Source organism: Aquarana catesbeiana, linkage group LG03 (assembly GCF_042186555.1).
Source record: "Aquarana catesbeiana isolate 2022-GZ linkage group LG03, ASM4218655v1, whole genome shotgun sequence".
In the NCBI taxonomy this organism is placed as follows: Eukaryota; Metazoa; Chordata; class Amphibia; order Anura; family Ranidae; genus Aquarana; species Aquarana catesbeiana.
Genome location: NC_133326.1, coordinates 450,271,580 through 450,289,175, shown reverse-complemented (window position 1 = coordinate 450,289,175; position 17,596 = coordinate 450,271,580). Strand labels below are relative to the sequence as shown.

The 17,596-nt window shown below is 46.3% G+C and overlaps 1 protein-coding gene across 2 annotated transcripts in view; it reads left to right on the top strand.

Annotated features, from left to right (window-relative positions):
• HMMR (hyaluronan mediated motility receptor) overlaps window positions 1–17,596 on the top strand; it is a 256,412-nt gene that overhangs the window by 19,310 nt on the left and 219,506 nt on the right. For both annotated transcript variants that reach the window (XM_073620829.1, XM_073620830.1), the window contains exons 3-6: window positions 3,409–3,491; window positions 7,851–7,928; window positions 9,458–9,646; window positions 13,293–13,379. In XM_073620829.1, the coding sequence (XP_073476930.1) occupies window positions 3,409–3,491; window positions 7,851–7,928; window positions 9,458–9,646; window positions 13,293–13,379 (437 nt within the window). The remainder of the gene's footprint in view (window positions 1–3,408; window positions 3,492–7,850; window positions 7,929–9,457; window positions 9,647–13,292; window positions 13,380–17,596) is intronic.

Here is a 17,596-nt window from a genome sequence, read left to right as displayed (position 1 = left end):
TTTGCTTTGCTTGCAGCAGCTTGGCATTGCATGCCACCGCTGAGCATATCATCTACTAGGGACCCCATGTCCTTTAACAACCTAGATTTCCCCCAGAGGTTCTCCCCAGTGAGTAGATTCCATTCATATTTTTGCCTCCCATATGCATTGTTTTACGTTTTTCTACATTAAACCTCATTTGCCATGTAGTTGCCCACAACATTAATTTGTTCAGATCTTCTTGTAAGGTTTCCACATCCTGTGAAGAAATTATTGCCCTGCTTAGCTTTGTATCATCCGCAAATACTGAGATTGAGCTGTTTATCCCATCCTCCAGATCGTTAATGAATAAATGAAATAGGATTGGTCCCAGGACAGAACCCTGTTTGGCACCGCTTTCCACACAGGACCGTTCCGAGTACTCCCCATTTATCACTACCCTCTAAACATGCTCCTGTAGCCAGTTTTCAATCCATGTATTCAACCTATGGTCCATGCTGACAGACCTTAGCTTGTACAGTAAACATTTATGGGGAACTGTATCAAATGCCTTTGCAAAATCCAGATACACCACGTTTACGGGCCTTCCCTTATCTAGATGGCAACTCGCCTCCTCATAGGAGGTTAATAGATTGGTTTGGCAAGAACGATTCTTCATGAATCCATGCCGATTACTGCTGATACCGTTTTCATTACTAAAATCTTGTATATAGTGCCTTATCATCCCCTCCAAGAGCTTGCATACTATTGATGTTGGGCTACTGCTGCTATTCAGAGAATGCCTTGTATATTTTAATATATTTTTTTTTGACTATGAGGCATTTTCTGATTAGATGAGGAGACAAGGAGCAGATTACATCACACTCTACCTTTTTCAAATCAGAAAGCCTTGTATTCATTGAAGAAAATACAAGCTGTTCTCTGAATGAATGAGTGTTCAGTGTGCACACGGGAAGCCATTTGAGCTGGACTTGGAATATCACTGGTATGTAGTGCGGGCTACAACAGTGGGTTTTGATATCCCCCGTAGCCCTCCACATATAACAATACAGATCATTATATTATGATGAGCTGGATCATGTAAATTGGCAAAGCGAATACCTGGGGTTTTGCTATAAAAATTTATGCTGGGAAGTGGTCTAGAGAGGAAGGTTTGGGGCTAAAAAAAATTTGTCATTTTGGGCCAGGAGATTGATTTAAATGCAGTTGCCAAAGCTGTTTCACTCATCTCTAAATGTGTGGTTTTTTTTTTTTTTTTAAATAATGCTACCACAGAGGTCCTTATTCTGGCATTTCCTGTTATGGGTTGATGTCGGTCTCCCAGTTGTGCTCCTGCTGTGTCACCCTGTTGCATATGCCCCTGATGGGAGGCTACAAGAGGCCAGACATACATGGCATCGTCCTGAATTCTTTGCCCTGCTCATAGCACTCCAAAGAGATCTCTCTACATAGTTAGGGATAATAAACACAGTACAAGTTCTCTTGACCACTGTTCCCATCTGAAATTTAGATTCCCAGTTTGTCCTGAATGCTGGCTTTGGCAAGGGCTGTCCTACTTCTCTTATTCCAGCATTTCTAGGTGGATTGGGCAAGTTATTACAAGTACCAAGTCTTACACCTTGAAAGATAGGACTCCTTTCCACTGGACTCATTCAGTTAGTGCCTTTTGGGCTTTTCAGCACCATTCATCTGTTTCTCAGGTTTTCAAGGCTGCTACCTGATCCTGTTCACATGTGTATGAAGTGTTTATCAGGTGGATGTTCTGGCTTTCAGTCAGAAGGCGCTTTAAGCCACTCTGAGTTGAGAACCTGGTTCCCTTGTTTTGGGCCTGTTGATGTTTGTTGCGTTGCCCACCTTACATTTGTATTGCTTGGGGACACTTTCATTTGCCTACAATATCCTTACAGTACAAATCACAATCACCTGTGTCCTGGTGTGGCCATTTTACACATGGCTTACATTGGCCTAGCTTGGACCAATGCATCTATGCATATACTATGCCTGCCCGATGCCCCTGGAACCTGGAAATCAATAAAATAGACACCGCTACTCCAATAATTTCCACTTACTATGGGTTCCACACTGAAAAGCTGCTGCTACTGCTTTCTGAACACAGCAGGTCGACCGCTCAGCATGGAGGCTTATCAGAGAATGCTTTACTTTTCGAATGAATACAAAGCATTTTCTGATTTTGGATGAGTTGGTGAAGCAGTGCATTGTATAAAACTATACCTGGGGAACCAGTGTCCTGTATTGTACTCCAAGAAAAGGGATTTTACAGGCAAGTTTAATTAAAGTGTGTTAAAGTGTTACTAAACCCACAACTGTAAAATCAGTCTGTATATGCAGCATAGCATGCTTGTTATACTCACCGTGGCACTTGAGGGGTTTATCCTCTGCATTGTGTAAAAAGGCTGTTTTATCCTGTATGCATAGATCCTCCTCCCCTGCACTGTGTATCTGGGGAAAGCCAGCTAACTCAGGCAGGGTAGCCAACCTGCACATGCTCAGTTGTGTTTTATGCTGTAGAGAATATTTCCTTGTTGAGCTCAACTATTTTCATTTCATTACTGGGTTTAGTAACACTTTAAGTTTAATTGTCACAAAATAGGAATGGTCACTGCCTGTCATATGTAAAATATCTGACAGAGGGGTAGAGAAGGAAGCGCCACCTGAGTGTAGTATTAACAAATGATGTTTAATGACACCAGGTAAAAACACACTTACAAGATTAAAAACATAAAAAAGGCTCATCTGTATAGGCATGTGGTGGTGACGCTGCAGGGATGCTGGGCTGCAGAAGGTGGATTACCAGCCGGGAGCTCCTTCTGTGGCCATCAGGAAGAGACTAGGGGCTGGCGTGGAGCGTGCATGACGTCACAGGTCGTCCGTCTGCTTCAGGGTTCGGTATCCAGGGGAGGGATCGTCCAGGGAGGTTGAGAGAAGGCTATGCGCTCTGAGCCACTGCTCCTTCAATAGGCCAGCTGGTAATCCACCTTCTGCAGCCCAGCATCCCTGCAGCTTCACCACCACAGGATCAGAGGAAACACCGAGGACCACATGCCTATACAGATGAGCCTTTTTTATGTTTTTATCTTGTGTGTTTTTACCTGGTGTCATTAAACATTATTTAATACTACACTCAGGTGGCGCTTCCTTCTCTACCCCTCTCTCATCCATCACAGAGCCAGCTCTGAGGACAGCAGCCTCCTAGCCTACCAGCCTACTTTAACCATTACATTACCGGTTACCACTTAACCCTTAAACTTCCAGCCTGTCCTCTATGGACCAAGTTGCTCAGCCCTTTATATCTCCTGTTATATATGGACTTGTGTGTTTGCGCTTACAGTTACCAATGCTCTATATGTAAAATATCTGTTGTGCTTTGTTGGGTTTAAAATTGTTTACCAGGAATTTAACTTTTTCTAGATTCCAATGGTGAAAGTCAGACTGATCGAGATGAACCAACTTCTCCTGCCCGTCTGCGCAAACATGTTTCTCTTGGATCTACGGTAACTATTTGTAGTAATTCAGATTCGTTTTCTTTCAAAGCTTTTCATTCTAATAAAGGATATTTTACACTATCCCTGTAAAGATCCTAAATATGCAGCCAACTTTTGGTACAAGTGAAGTAGGGATTCCCTGAAATATAGGCTGAAAATGGCCTTTTCGGCAATTTGCCGAAAAAGAAAAATAGCTGAAAATGGGGCGGAGCTCTGCCCCCGCCTCTGGTGCTGCCTATTACGGGGGTGTCGTATAGCGCAGAAGAGAGGAGAGCCGCCGCCTGGTTGATTAGAGCGCCGGGAACATCAGCTTTCATTTCAAAAGCTGTGTGTTTTCTCCGCCGCGCGCCGTCATACAGCCCCTCGTCTGGGCACAGACACAGGTAAGGCTGCACTGGGGGGGGGACACAGGTAAGGCTGCACTGGGGGGGGAGGGGGGGGACACAGGTAAGGCTGCACTGGGGGGGGGGGGGGGACACAGGTAAGGCTGCACGGGGGGGGGGACACAGGTAAGGCTGCACGGGGGGGGGACACAGGTAAGGCTGCACTGGGGGGGGGGACACAGGTAAGGCTACACTGCGGGGGGGGACACAGGTAAGGCTGCACTGGGGGGGGGGGACACAGGTAAGGCTGCACTGGGGGGGGGGACACAGGTAAGGTTGCACTGGGGGGGGGGACACAGGTAAGGCTGCACTGGGGGGGGGGGACACAGGTAAGGCTGCACTGGGGGGGGGGGACACAGGTAAGGCTGCACTGGGGGGGGGGGACACAGGTAAGGCTGCACTGGGGGGGGGGGACACAGGTAAGGCTGCACTGGGGGGGGGGGACACACAGGTAAGGCTGCACTGGGGGGGGGGGGACACACAGGTAAGGCTGCACTGGGGGGGACGACGACACAGGTAAGGCTGCACTGGGGGGGGACGACACAGGTAAGGCTGCACTGGGGGGGGGGGGGGGGACGACACAGGTAAGGCTGCACTGGGGGGGGGGGGGGGGGACGACACAGGTAAGGCTGCACTGGGGGAGGGGGGGGGGGGAAACGACACAGGTAAGGCTGCACTGGGGAGGGGGGACGACGACACAGGTAAGGCTGCACTGGGGAGGGGGGACGACGACGCAGGTAAGGCTGCACTGGGGAGGGGGGACGACGACGACGCAGGTAAGGCTGCACTGGGGGGGGGGGACGACGACGACGCAGGTAAGGCTGCACTGGGGAGGGGGGACGACGACGACGCAGGTAAGGCTGCACTGGGGAGGGGGGACGACGACGACGCAGGTAAGGCTGCACTGGGGAGGGGGGACGACGACGACGCAGGTAAGGCTGCACTGGGGAGGGGGGACGACGACGACGCAGGTAAGGCTGCACTGGGGAGGGGGGACGACGACGACGCAGGTAAGGCTGCACTGGGGAGGGGGGGGGGACGACGACGACGCAGGTAAGGCTGCACTGGGGAGGGGGGGACGACGACGACGACGCAGGTAAGGCTGCACTGGGGAGGGGGGACGACGACGACGACGCAGGTAAGGCTGCACTGGGGAGGGGGGGACGACGACGACGACGCAGGTAAGGCTGCACTGGGGAGGGGGGACGACGACGACGACGCAGGTAAGGCTGCACTGGGGAGGGGGGACGACGACGACGACGCAGGTAAGGCTGCACTGGGGAGGGGGGACGACGACGACGACGCAGGTAAGGCTGCACTGGGGAGGGGGGACGACGACGACGACGCAGGTAAGGCTGCACTGGGGAGGGGGGACGACGACGCAGGTAAGGCTGCACTGGGGAGGGGGGACGACGACGACGACGCAGGTAAGGCTGCACTGGGGGAGGGGGGACGACGACGACGACGCAGGTAAGGCTGCACTGGGGAGGGGGGACGACGACGACGACGCAGGTAAGGCTGCACTGGGGAGGGGGGACGACGACGACGCAGGTAAGGCTGCACTGGGGAGGGGGGACGACGACGACGCAGGTAAGGCTGCACTGGGGAGGGGGGACGACGACGACGCAGGTAAGGCTGCACTGGGGAGGGGGGACGACGACGCAGGTAAGGCTGCACTGGGGAGGGGGGACGACGCAGGTAAGGCTGCACTGGGGAGGGGGGACGACGACGACGCAGGTAAGGCTGCACTGGGGGGGGGGGGGGAGACACACAGGCAAGGCTGCACCTGACCTATTATATCATGTCCCCAGTCTCTGACCATCTCAACAGTCATTTTCGGTATATCTTCAGTTTTCGGCCTAGTGTATTTTTTGGTTTTGGCACCAAAAACCTATTCGGTGCACCCCTACTGGGAAGGCCACAGCTGCATCTTGGGTACCATGACTTTGCAAGGGTGGAAGAATTGCGATCTGATTCTTTAACGATTAATCATGCAGCTCTTTATATATACATTTTACATTTATTGTCCTTATCGGTGCCTTTTGGCACAAGAAGTGCTCAAGAAAAATGCATCCCTTTAAATTCTATGTATGTCTTCACACTGGTCCATGCTTCTGTGTGTTGTGAAGAATCTTGCTTCCTGCATTTTGATCAGTTAAAAAAAAAAAACACACCAAAAGTGCACCTCCACGTTGAAATACATTGAAAATGCAGCAAGAATGCATTAACCCACCTGTTATGTTTTTTGATGCAGTTTTTGAGTCCCATGACTTATAAAAAACACACCATAAGCACAGTAAAATCGTGGCGTTTTCGGCACCCTTTTCTCTATCAGCAAATTGCCAAAAACTATTTTTGACTGATGTTTCAGCCGCCGACATTTTGTTGCATCTGTAGTTGTATCCCTTTTTCAGTTTGCCCAAAACAGAAGTTCTAATTTCATGTGTGTGTAAACCCAGTCATTAACTTCTCACATAAGCTTTATTATGTTGATGTATTTTCAAAAGTAATGTTTCACTGTTACTGAATATACATTTTCCTATAAACCACCTAGCGATATGCCATGAAGGTTGGGTCTCTCGCTCCTCCTCTCTCTCTCGCTCCTCCTCTCTCTCTCGCTCCTCCTCTCTCTCTCGCTCCTTCTCTCTCTCTCGCTCCTTCTCTCTCTCTCGCTCCTTCTCTCTCTCTCGCTCCTTCTCTCTCTCTCGCTCCTTCTCTCTCTCTCGCTCCTTCTCTCTCTCTCGCTCCTTCTCTCTCTCTCGCTCCTTCTCTCTCTCTCGCTCCTTCTCTCTCTCTCGGCACAAACCAGCCAAATTGCGCTCTGTTGGACCAGCTTCTGTTAAACGGTCCTGCTGGATCATCCGCTGTAGCACTGATCAATGTATTCTGAGAGTAGCGAGTCCTCCCTGTAATACGATAGCACGGCAGGGGAGATCCCTCCATCCACATCGCTTGTGCAGATGCAGCAGTCTGAGTTGGTGTATTTTGTTTTTCAGCCTGCTGGTTGAATGGAAAAAAAAAAAAAAACTGGTGTACCTAGCTTTAGGTTAGTTTGAAAAAAGTATTTCCTGATCAGTACAGGACACAGGCTTCTTGAAATAACTGCATATAACCATTGTAATGATCGCTTGATCCTTGGGGAAAAAAAATGCTGGGTATAGTGTCCTTAGATGATAGACATAAGCTGATCTGTCTCTCAAATTTATGTCTACACCATAGTGACAGTTGCTCTTTCTGAAGCGTCTTTCCCCCCCCCCCCCCATAGTTTTCCAGGACATACCATCCGATTGGCAGCTTCTCCCCCAAAACAGGAAAAGCACTGCCAGAACAGGATTTAAAAGGTGGTACACCAGGCACCAACTTCATTTTTGTTTCATCCAGCTGCCTTTTTGAGTGTTTAATCAGCTTTATTTAGCTGCACATAAACTAGCTGTAATGATTTTAAAGTGGTTGTAAACCTCAGACATGAAATATGAATAAAACCTATCCCTCTCAGTGTGTACTTGTCCCCATTAAGAACACTAAGTGTACATTTTGTCTGCTTTTTTATTCCTCTGCTATCAGGATGAGTCACTTCTGACAAGTTTTCCTGACGCCAAGAGAAAAATGATGACCGAGAAGGGACCTTCAGCTGATAGCCTCAGCTCTGTTCCCATGTGGTGTGTGGAGGGGGGTGTGTCCCCTCCCTCCAATCAGCTGTTAGAGTTCTCCTCCCTGAGCTCTGCAGAGTGTGATTTCCGCTCCCCCACTCACTTTTTCTGAACACTCAGACATGCTCATCACCGGAGGCCAGTCACTTTACACAGTAAAATGGAAGAGTTTACAACCACTTTTTAAGCCACTTGTACACAAACGTTAAACCCTGTCAACTTAAATCCCTGTGTATTTCCACTGCCTGATTTAAATCTAAACTTTTTTTTTTTTTAGTCAGCTTTGTGTGGACTTTTTCTATTCCAAGATACTAATCGGAATTATGTTTTTGTAGCCAAACTTGAGACAAAAACCTGAAAAAGATAAAGATTTCTTGAGAGAAAGGAAGAAACTGGATGCTCTGGAAAAAGAGGTGAGGTCAGAGGGTTATGTTCTTTTGTCCAGTTTTTGTGAGAATGGGTTGACTGACTAAACAAGAAATTTGAATGTCCTCTAGTTATGAGGAAGCCTAGAACATCTGTGTGCTATACGCAACGACAAACTTTGATATGGCATATTCCAAATGATTGTTCAAGAGATGCACAAGACTTTCCTAGAGAAATCATATATAGGCGACTTTAACGTGCAGACTATGGTGGTCTACACAAGGTAGTGTTCGTAATATTTCATAAATGCTGATTTTGCACTTTCTTTTAAATGGGCAAATCTAAATCTTAAACAAATATTGTAGCTTTTAGTTCTATTACAGAGCATTATTGTCAAGTGCCATAGGAAATCCAAAAAACTGCATAAGCCATTCCATGTTACGCTAAAATGATCTTACTTTTACTGCCATCAATGACACAGAATGCCTAACGTTCAGTACAGTTGAACAGTCATTGCATTGATTGGGATAGTGTTGTAGGGCGCGCACAGATTATGATGGTTTTCTGTGAATTATAGATACCGGTAGTTGTGAAGGTTCAGAACCTCTGTTTTTTTTGCTGTGGTCTCTCTCCTTTGGGAAACTGATTTTCCCATGTTTGTGTGTTTTCTTCTCACTGCCTGTCTTTTTCTAAGATCCTACTTCCTCTAACCTCATACTCTTCTAATAATGTCCCCAGACCGCCAAGATATCAGTTTTGTGGCGCACAGCCTTCTACCAATCTTCTCAAAGTGTTGTACATGTGTGTTGCAGTTATTCCAGGGGAGAGTTCATAATCTTCCCTCCAGAGTAGTAGGATTTTGAAGGTATTTTTACCTTTTTGAAGGTCATAGTTTAACCATGTACTAGCAAAGTGCAAGTATGCTTGGAACTTCTTGCAAAAGTTTACTTTTAAGCCCCTATTTATATTGTGAGCAGATACTGCTGTCTAATGGATGCCGCAGTGTTCTCTTTTGAACTCATGTATGTTGGCAACGGTATAGCTATACTGCTGCTTTGAAAATGGGGCCCTTGGTCAAAGCTTAACACGCATCAGAAGTGAAGGTTAGGCACAGACTCAAGATCCAAGAGGGTAAATGGAGTTGAGCTGCTCAGTATGCAATTGCACATGGGGCATAGCAGTTTGTGAAGCTTACCAAAATTTGCAGCACAGGGGGGAATAGATGGCATGGTAGCAAGTATAACAGTCTGGGAGTTCCACTTCCAGAAGGGGGTAGATGCACCCTGTTCACCTGATTTTGGGCAAAGAATGAAAGTGGCACCTATATTGTCATGTGAGCGAATGATTAAATTACTTCTCATCAGACAGTAGCACTGCTTTCATCACAACCCACTTGTGCTGAAAGAATACATAAATAGATGGCATATTGATAATATAACACATTGATAACGCAAAAGCTTCCACAGATTTGAAAGTGGTGCATTCATGAATGATTTTTAACTTGATTTAAAGTGTTTTTATATAAAAATACTTTTTAGTTTGCTTTAGGATTCCTTATTCCAGACTTTTTTATTAGATTCGTGGCCTTTTAAAAGCACGTACTGAGCAAGACAAGAAACTTCAAGCTTTGGAAGAAGAGTTCAAGAAGACTGAGCTAAAACTAGTAAATGCCATGAGAGAGAAGACTTCACTCAGTGCAAACATTGCATCTTTAGAAAGACAGATGGCTGACTTGAATAAAGCCAATGACCTCCTAAAAACTAAGGTGCGTTTAATTGTCCCATGGCAGTTGGAATGAAGAGGCTTGGTAACCATTATGACACATCAGTTTCTGTGTTCACATTCTAACCTTTGCTGAGTATTCACCTACTATTGACTGTTGATTAGGAACAGTAGTTGGCTTTGCACTGTACTTGGGATGAATTGCATACTTTTATTTAAACCTCAGAGCTTGAGTAGGCAGGATGGAAAAAACTGAGAGTATATGTTCCTATCAATACAGTTGATTGACCATGGCTTATGTATAATCTAAAAGGCTAGTTAGGGCAATTATCCAGAGCTGCTCAGACTTTCACAGCTTCTGCTTGGAAACCTGGAAGCAACTGTTTGTATTAGGTTTCCTAATTCTTAACTTTTGTGTTCATATACAGATTGTAAAAGTCCAACACTCAACTTTCCTGTGACCGAACACCACTCAAATTCTGAGAGTGTCCTAAAGATGGAGGTCTATCTCCTGGATCCTACTCAAGTGGTTCAAACCTCCATGCCACACTGTCCTGTAGCAATGTGGAGGCCAGCAGATAGAACCGTTAAGAGTTGTGGGGATCCCAGGAATTTACTGAAATTCACACATTCCAATAGGAAATATTGATCAGTTGTCCTTCAGTGCTGTCCACGTGTTGAGGCCCAACCACTAGTTGGTGTGAAATCTTAGGGGAGGATTAGAATTCAGTTCAGATCTAACAAGAGATTGATGTGAGAAGGTACCTAGGCACTCAGACAAAACAAGAAAACGGGGGTGCAATGACCTTGTGTATTTCAAATTAATACATTTTATAGTAATGGTCAAATATGCAGTCCACAATAGGGTAGAGAATGTCCTGATATATACTGTAGATGTAAAGTGAACCTGATATAGGTGTAGTTATGACTGTGTTCAAAATATTCATGAAAAGTGCTAGATGTATGTGCAAATGTTACATCAATCAAACTAAATGCATTTTTTGTATATATTTGCACATCTATCCCTTTTCACGCATATTTATATATAGTGATTATAAAGACCTGCTTATTGAATTGGTTAATTTTTACTCACATTCGTGGCACAGATTCTCTAACCCGATTCTAAAGTGAAATTGATGTAAAAAATCAAACTGCTGACGGGCAGGGTTTTATTAACCAAAGAGAACCCTAGTGGTCAGCGGTAATGTAATCTGAGCTGTGCATGAACAGGTCACATTTACAGCTTCGTTATGAAGTGACTCCTTGTACATAGGAGTGATGTCATTCCTAGCTAGCCATTCAAGCAGCCTGAGAGAGTATATTCGGAAGTAAGACCGGGCAAAGATGGAAGCGTCCAGAACCACCTGGAGTGGTGACAGCTCCATGCTGGAGGGCTGGTATGACTGATGTCTGCCATAATGAGCTGATGTGCAGTGTATACTAGCACATTAATGTGAAAACCTACCGGGGTCCTAGTTGTACAACAAAAGTGAAAAAAAAAGTGTCCCCCGAACACATCTGACTTTGAGTGGTTATATACTTTGAGCTGCTGCTGGATTACTTTTACAAGTGGCAAGAGTGCATCTTTCCGGGCTCTCCCGTCCCACCCAGTCTTGGTATGATTAGAAGCTTTTATGGATAGAGGAGACATCTGGGATCTAGACAAAGGTTGAAAGGGCAGATTGTTCAATCTACCATTACTGTGGAGGTTCTAACCCCCCCCGCCCATGTAACATTAGACATCTACGTAAAAAGCAAAATATCTACCAGCTATCTTGCAAGAGCTTTCAGTGTGCAGATTTCCTCCAGGCAGGGGACCGGTAAGGTAGCCTTCCCAGGATGCGTCTGTGAGCCTCTGACTAAATCACCAGCTCCTCTAGAGACTAGAAAGTGCAATGTTAAAGCCCAATGCTGGGCAAAAAAAAGTTTTTCCATCCAGTGAGGCTGTGCCCGCACTGCATGGGTCAACCGCTTATTTTGCCTAGGGGTGGGGAGAAAGCTTATACTGCTCCCCCACTGTCTAGCAGTGGACTGTTCTCGTCTGTGGAGCCTACTCTAGGCTTGATGACATCAGGAATATTCCACAATTCAAGAACGCGGGGGTGCTGGTTCAGTCTCGTGCTGAGAGGATCGAAGAATTTGGAAAGTAAATCTCCGTTCTCCTGTCCCCTAGGCAAAAGCGAGCAGTTAACCCATGCAGTGCCCAAAGTTGGGCTTTAAGTGTAAGTAAATGCATTTTTTCCCCATAGTAACTAAGATGTGATATTTGCATGCAAATTATACTGTATCTAATACAGCTGAACTTTTGTGAGCTTGTTCAGCATTTTAAACTGTAACGGAACGTCCCACACTCTGCTTGAGTGCTTTCTCCAGTCTGAATATAGATATCAGATATTCCAAACAGCTGACAACCAAGAACCAGGCAGTACTCATTTTGGCTACTGAAAGTGTGTGTATGTATGTATATATGTGTGTGTGTGTATATATATATATATATATATATATATATATATATATATATATATATATATAGTATATATATATATATATATATATATATACACATACATACATACATACATACATACATACATACATACATACATTTTCACATTCCAGTGTGGTTGTACAGCGAGTCAGATTAGTACAGATCAGACTTGGGTTCTCGGTCACCCTGTGCCCCTAGTAGACATAGGCGGTGTATTGGGAGCTGAAACAAGGGATTCTGGGTTTCACGGGCTCACGTCACAGTAACATGGAATTTATCTTGGACCTCCTAAAGTTTGACATTTTTGCAACTACTCCTTCCTCCTCTTCCCTGCTCCCATTGAGCTGCAAGTATTGTGCGTTTGTTCTTTTTAACAAAGCTTTCAGACCTGTGGCTGACACTGTAGGTAGTCTAAAACAGAAATTTTGCTCAGGGAAAAGGAGCTTTCGATTTTTCCCTTTTTTGGGGCTCTTTCACACGGAGGATCCGTATGTCCGTTTTTCATCTTCCGTTTTCGGATGAAAAACGGACATGCATGTATCCCTATGGAGCGGTGACGTGTCCGCTGACATCCGACCCGCTCCAATCCGAAAAGTGTAAGGGAGGAAAACCCTACTTTTCCATCCGTTATCGGATCGGGTGACGATGGACTCTACGGTCCGTCATCATCCGATCCCTATAGGGGAGAGTGGCGCTCTGACAGGTCCGTCATTTTCCTGCTCAGCGGGGATCGGTGGAGCCATCCCCGCTGAGCAAGTGGGTGTTCACAGGGCAGATCATCACTGATCCGCCCGTGTGAAAGAGCCCTTACTCATTGCATAAAGACTGTTTTCTTGGCTTTGCTTACATTTGAGTGTAGAACCAATTTTAATTACAACAAAGCCATGCTGCCTCTGCTTTGGATTAGTACATATGTACTTGGTGACAACCATTGGATGGATGTTCTCTAAGTATTTGTAGTTTATGGTAGGTGGGAAATAATTTCTTGAACATGTAAAAGCACACAGATTTTCTTTAATTTCAAGAGGTAATATTAAACAGTTGTATTGTAGACGTTTCAGAATTGTACTGTTTTTCTGTACTAGATCTGTAGCCTTATTAAATCTGCAGTCGGCCCCTATCCCCCATGAAAAGTTATGAATCATTGAAGTGGCATAAACTTGAAAAAGTACCGGTAATTGTTGTGTTTTTTTTCTCCTAGTTTTCTGATGATGGCTCAAAGAGAAAAATTGACAACCTGTGCATAGAACTAATGGAAGCGAAGAATAAACTCGATGCAAAGAATAAGGTGTGTGTTTAACCTTTTTGTTAGCGGAAATGTTGCGTGATCTTAAAATTTTGCAGTGTGATGTGCAATATAGTGCCCTAAAAACAAACATTAGTTGTGATGTGTAGGTGTGTTGGGGTACCTTTTGGAAAAATTCTGCAGCATGTGAGAAAGTGATTTTAAAGAATATTTTTTGTAAATGGCAAACGTGATATGCTTGCCCACTCTTTACAATGGTTTTGCACAGGGACGTCCCCACCCTTCTGTGTGCTATGGGGGTACTCATGCGAGCTCAATCCGTGCCTCGCTCTCCTCACAGGCTGATTGACAGCAGCCTGAACCAATTGCTGCCCTCCATGGCCAGTGAGGAGAGAGCTGCTGCTCTTGGGCACAGCGCTGGATCGAGATCAGGCTCAAGTAAGTATGGGTGGGGGGTAGCTGAAAACAGAATGTTTTTGTGGTGTGGGGTGTTTTTTTTTTTTTTTTTTTTTTTTTTTTTTTTTTTTTTTTTGTCGTCCCCCCCCCCCCCCCCCCCCCCCAAGGTAAAAAAAAAAAAAAAAAAACTGCCTTTAGAACCACTTTAACTTTGTTCAGGCCTGTAGGTTTAAAATACTGTTTTTAGTCAATTTAACTAGCAGTGGGATTTCTATCTGTCAGCAAATAGTCTGCATTTCTGTGAAGACTAATTTTTTTTTTTTTTTTTTTTGAACAAGGTATATTCTTGGATGGCCTGGTTACATTATAGGCTCCTTTCAGACAGAGCGGATCCGCCTGCTCAGTGGGGTTCTGTCTGCTGATCCCTGCTGAGCTAGTGGATGACAGATCTGTGTCTGCTCCGGTACGCAGAGCAGGCATGGACAAAGTCAGCTGTTCTCTATGGGGCAGTCGGATAGAAACAGACTGCATGTCCGTTTTCCATCAGATTGTCATCTGATCCGCCAGACAGATGGAAAATGCATCCCCATCCCATCCCTGTTTTTAGCGTATCAGATGCCGGCGGGTAACATCTGGCAACCGTCTGCTGACATCCACCGCCCCATAGAGAACAATGGGTGGTCTGATCAGGTCCACCGCAAAAACAGATAAGCAGACCCCAATGGTCCGCTTGTGTATGAGGTCATATGTTGCTAACTGGATACTGGGACCCCCATATAGAACGCCTCCCACTGACAGTTATCTTCAGTTGTTTTTTTGCTGTAGTGTCTGAATGCGCCCCCCCCCTTTTTTTTTTTTTTTTTTTTTTTTTGTTCTATTTTAAACTGAATGGGTTGTTTTTTACAAGGTAATCGTTTACAATCACTGTAAAGGCCCGTACACACGATCGGACTTTTTGACAACAAACATGCAAATTAGCTGTTTTGGAGCAACATCCGACTGTGTGTACGCTCCATCGGACAAACTTTTTCTGTTCCATCAGACTTTTGTTGGCTGTGCACAAACTTTCCGGCAACAAAAGTCTGATGGAACAAAGTCCGATTGTGTGTACACAAAACCGTCTGACTTTTGTACAAACTACAGTATGTAGCCGCGAGAATGTTTCCAGCACGATCCCATCGCGCTGGTTCTCAGCGACAGGGTACTGTACATCTCGCGCTGGCTGCAATAGGAAAAACACATTTTCCTACTGCGGCGGGTGCGAGAGTGAATTCCCCTCTGGGGGAATACCAGGCCCAAAGCACCTTGTCCCCATGTTGAGGACAAGGGCCTCTTCCCGACAACCCTGGCCGTTGGTTGTCGGGGTGTGCGGGCGAGGGGCTTATTGGAATCCGGGAGCCCCCTTTAATAAGGGGGCCCCCAGATCCCGGCCCCCCACCCTATGTGAATGAGTATGGGGTACATCGTACCCCTACCCATTCACTTAAGGGGGAAAAAAAGTGTCAATAAAAAAACACACTACACAGGTTGTTAAAGTAATTTATTAGGCAGCTCCGGGGTCTTCTGACTTCGGGGGTCTCTCTGGCCTCTTCTCTCATTGTCTGGTTCTTCTCCGCTCTCTCTCCGGCGTCTTCTCCCGCTTTCCGGTTCTTCTCCGCTCTCTGGCCTCTTCTCCCGGTGTCTGGTTCTTCTGTCGGCTCCTCCACTATCTTCTGCTGCTCATTTGCTAGCGGTGGCCCGGTCTTCTACGTTGTCTTCTTCCCTCTTCTCTTCTTCCAATGTTGACACGACGCTCTCTCCCGCTGTAATGCTGTGTGAGCGCTCCGCAATGACTTGTATAGGCGGTGACCCCGCCCCTTTATGATGTGACATGACCACGCCCCCTTATGACATCAGTCCCAGCATGCCCAGGGACTGTGATGTCATAAGGGGGCAGGGTCACCGCCTATAGAAGTCATTGCGGCGCGCTCACACAGCATTACAGCAGGAGAGAGCGTCGTGTCAACATCGGAAGAAGAGAAGAAGGAAGAAGACAACACAGAAGTCTGGGCCACCACTAGTAAAAGAGGCAGAAGAACTGGACACCGGAAGAAGAGGCCAGAGAGTGTCGAAGTCGGAAGAAGACCCCCGGAGCTGTCTAATTACTATAAAAACCTGTGTAGTGTTTTGTGGTTTTTTTTTTTTTTTTTTTCCCTAGGTGAATAGGTAGGGGTACGATGGTTACCCCATACTCATTCACATAGGGTGGGGGGCCGGGATCTGGGGGCCCCCTTATTAAAAGGGGCTCCCCGATTCCGATAAGCCCCCGCCCGCAGACCCCATCAATGGCCAGGTTTGTCGGGAAGAGGCCCTTGTCCTCATCCACATGGGGACAAGGTGCTTTGGGGTGGGGGGGGGGGCCGCAGGGCGCCCCCCCTCCCCAAAGCGCCCACCCCCCATGTTGAGGGCATTTGGCCTGGTACGGTTCGGGGGGGGGATGCTCGCTGGTCCCCACCTCCTTTCCTGACCGTCCGGGATGCGTGGTCAGATGAGGGTCTGGTATGGTTTTTGATGGGACCCCCCACGCCGTTTTTTCGGCATAGGGGTTCCCCTTAAAATCCATACCAGACCTAAGGGCCTGGTATGCCCCTGGAGGGGAACCCATGCCGGTTTTTTATTTGAAATTTGGCGTGGAGTTCCCCCTCAAGGTTCATACCAAACAGTGCCTGCCATTGGCGGGGGTCCAAGTCGGATCCCTGCACCCGTGTGAACCCGGCTCGCAAGGTGTCAGTCTTGCCGATAAAAGCGGCGAGATTGACACAATATCAGACAACAATACAGAAGTTGACCAAAGGGTGGTGATAAAGAGCTGAAAAACCATGTGATTTGGTGAAAGTTGGCTGAAAAAGTTCTGCCGTTTGTATGCAATACAAACTTATGGCCAACGCCCTTTGTACAAAAATCCAAGGGAAAGTTTGTACAAAGTCCTATCGTGTGTATGAGGCTTAAGCATCTGTTTTGCAGATTTGTAAGGTTGCCATATGGTCTGCTGTTTACACATTTTAGGCCTAATGCACACTTTTTTTACTCTCCTAGAAGCCAGCAGCGTTTTTGCAGAAAAAATGCCTGACGCTAATAACAGGCATCAAGCTCTTGAAGCTTGAATTCATTTCATTGGCCACAGGGTGGATTTGATTTAAATCTCTAGTAAAAAAGCTTCATTTAAATCGACTCAATTTAAATCATAACTTTTAAAGAGCAACTGTCATCTGTCCTGCAGTGGCTGCTCCTCTGACTTGCTGTTGACTCACTGACCGTCCCAATTACTTTAATAGGATGTCAAAACTGACGCCCATTTCGGATCACAGAAATGTAGTGTGTTGAGAATGTGATGTGGCCTGCGCCACGTTCTGGTGTGAACAATCTGAGGGCACCCTCCTAATACTGCACATTGACTAATAAACTGCAGTGACGTATGATGCCATGGGGGGGGGGGGAGGAACGAGGAGTGAAGGAAGGACCTCATCCAGTTTGCCCATTTCACAGGACTCCAACGACTAGACATTTTAAAGTCCATAACAGTGATACACTATTGCAGGGCAGGTCCAGCAACTATATCTTGGTGATCATCGACTATTTCTGTACCGCAGGCATCTATCCATCCCGACCATATTTTGTCAAATTTGCCAGGACGGTTTTGGCTGGCATAGGTAAGCTTATACGATGGCATCACCAAGTTTAGTGTTAGGCGCCATGATGACACCTTGGGAGGTGTAGCGTCCTTCCAGTGAAGGAATATCTCTTTACAAGCATAGAATGTAGCGTAATTCAAAAATAATCTAGTATATTTACCCCTTGCCCTAGAGTCAGAAAGATTGAGCAGC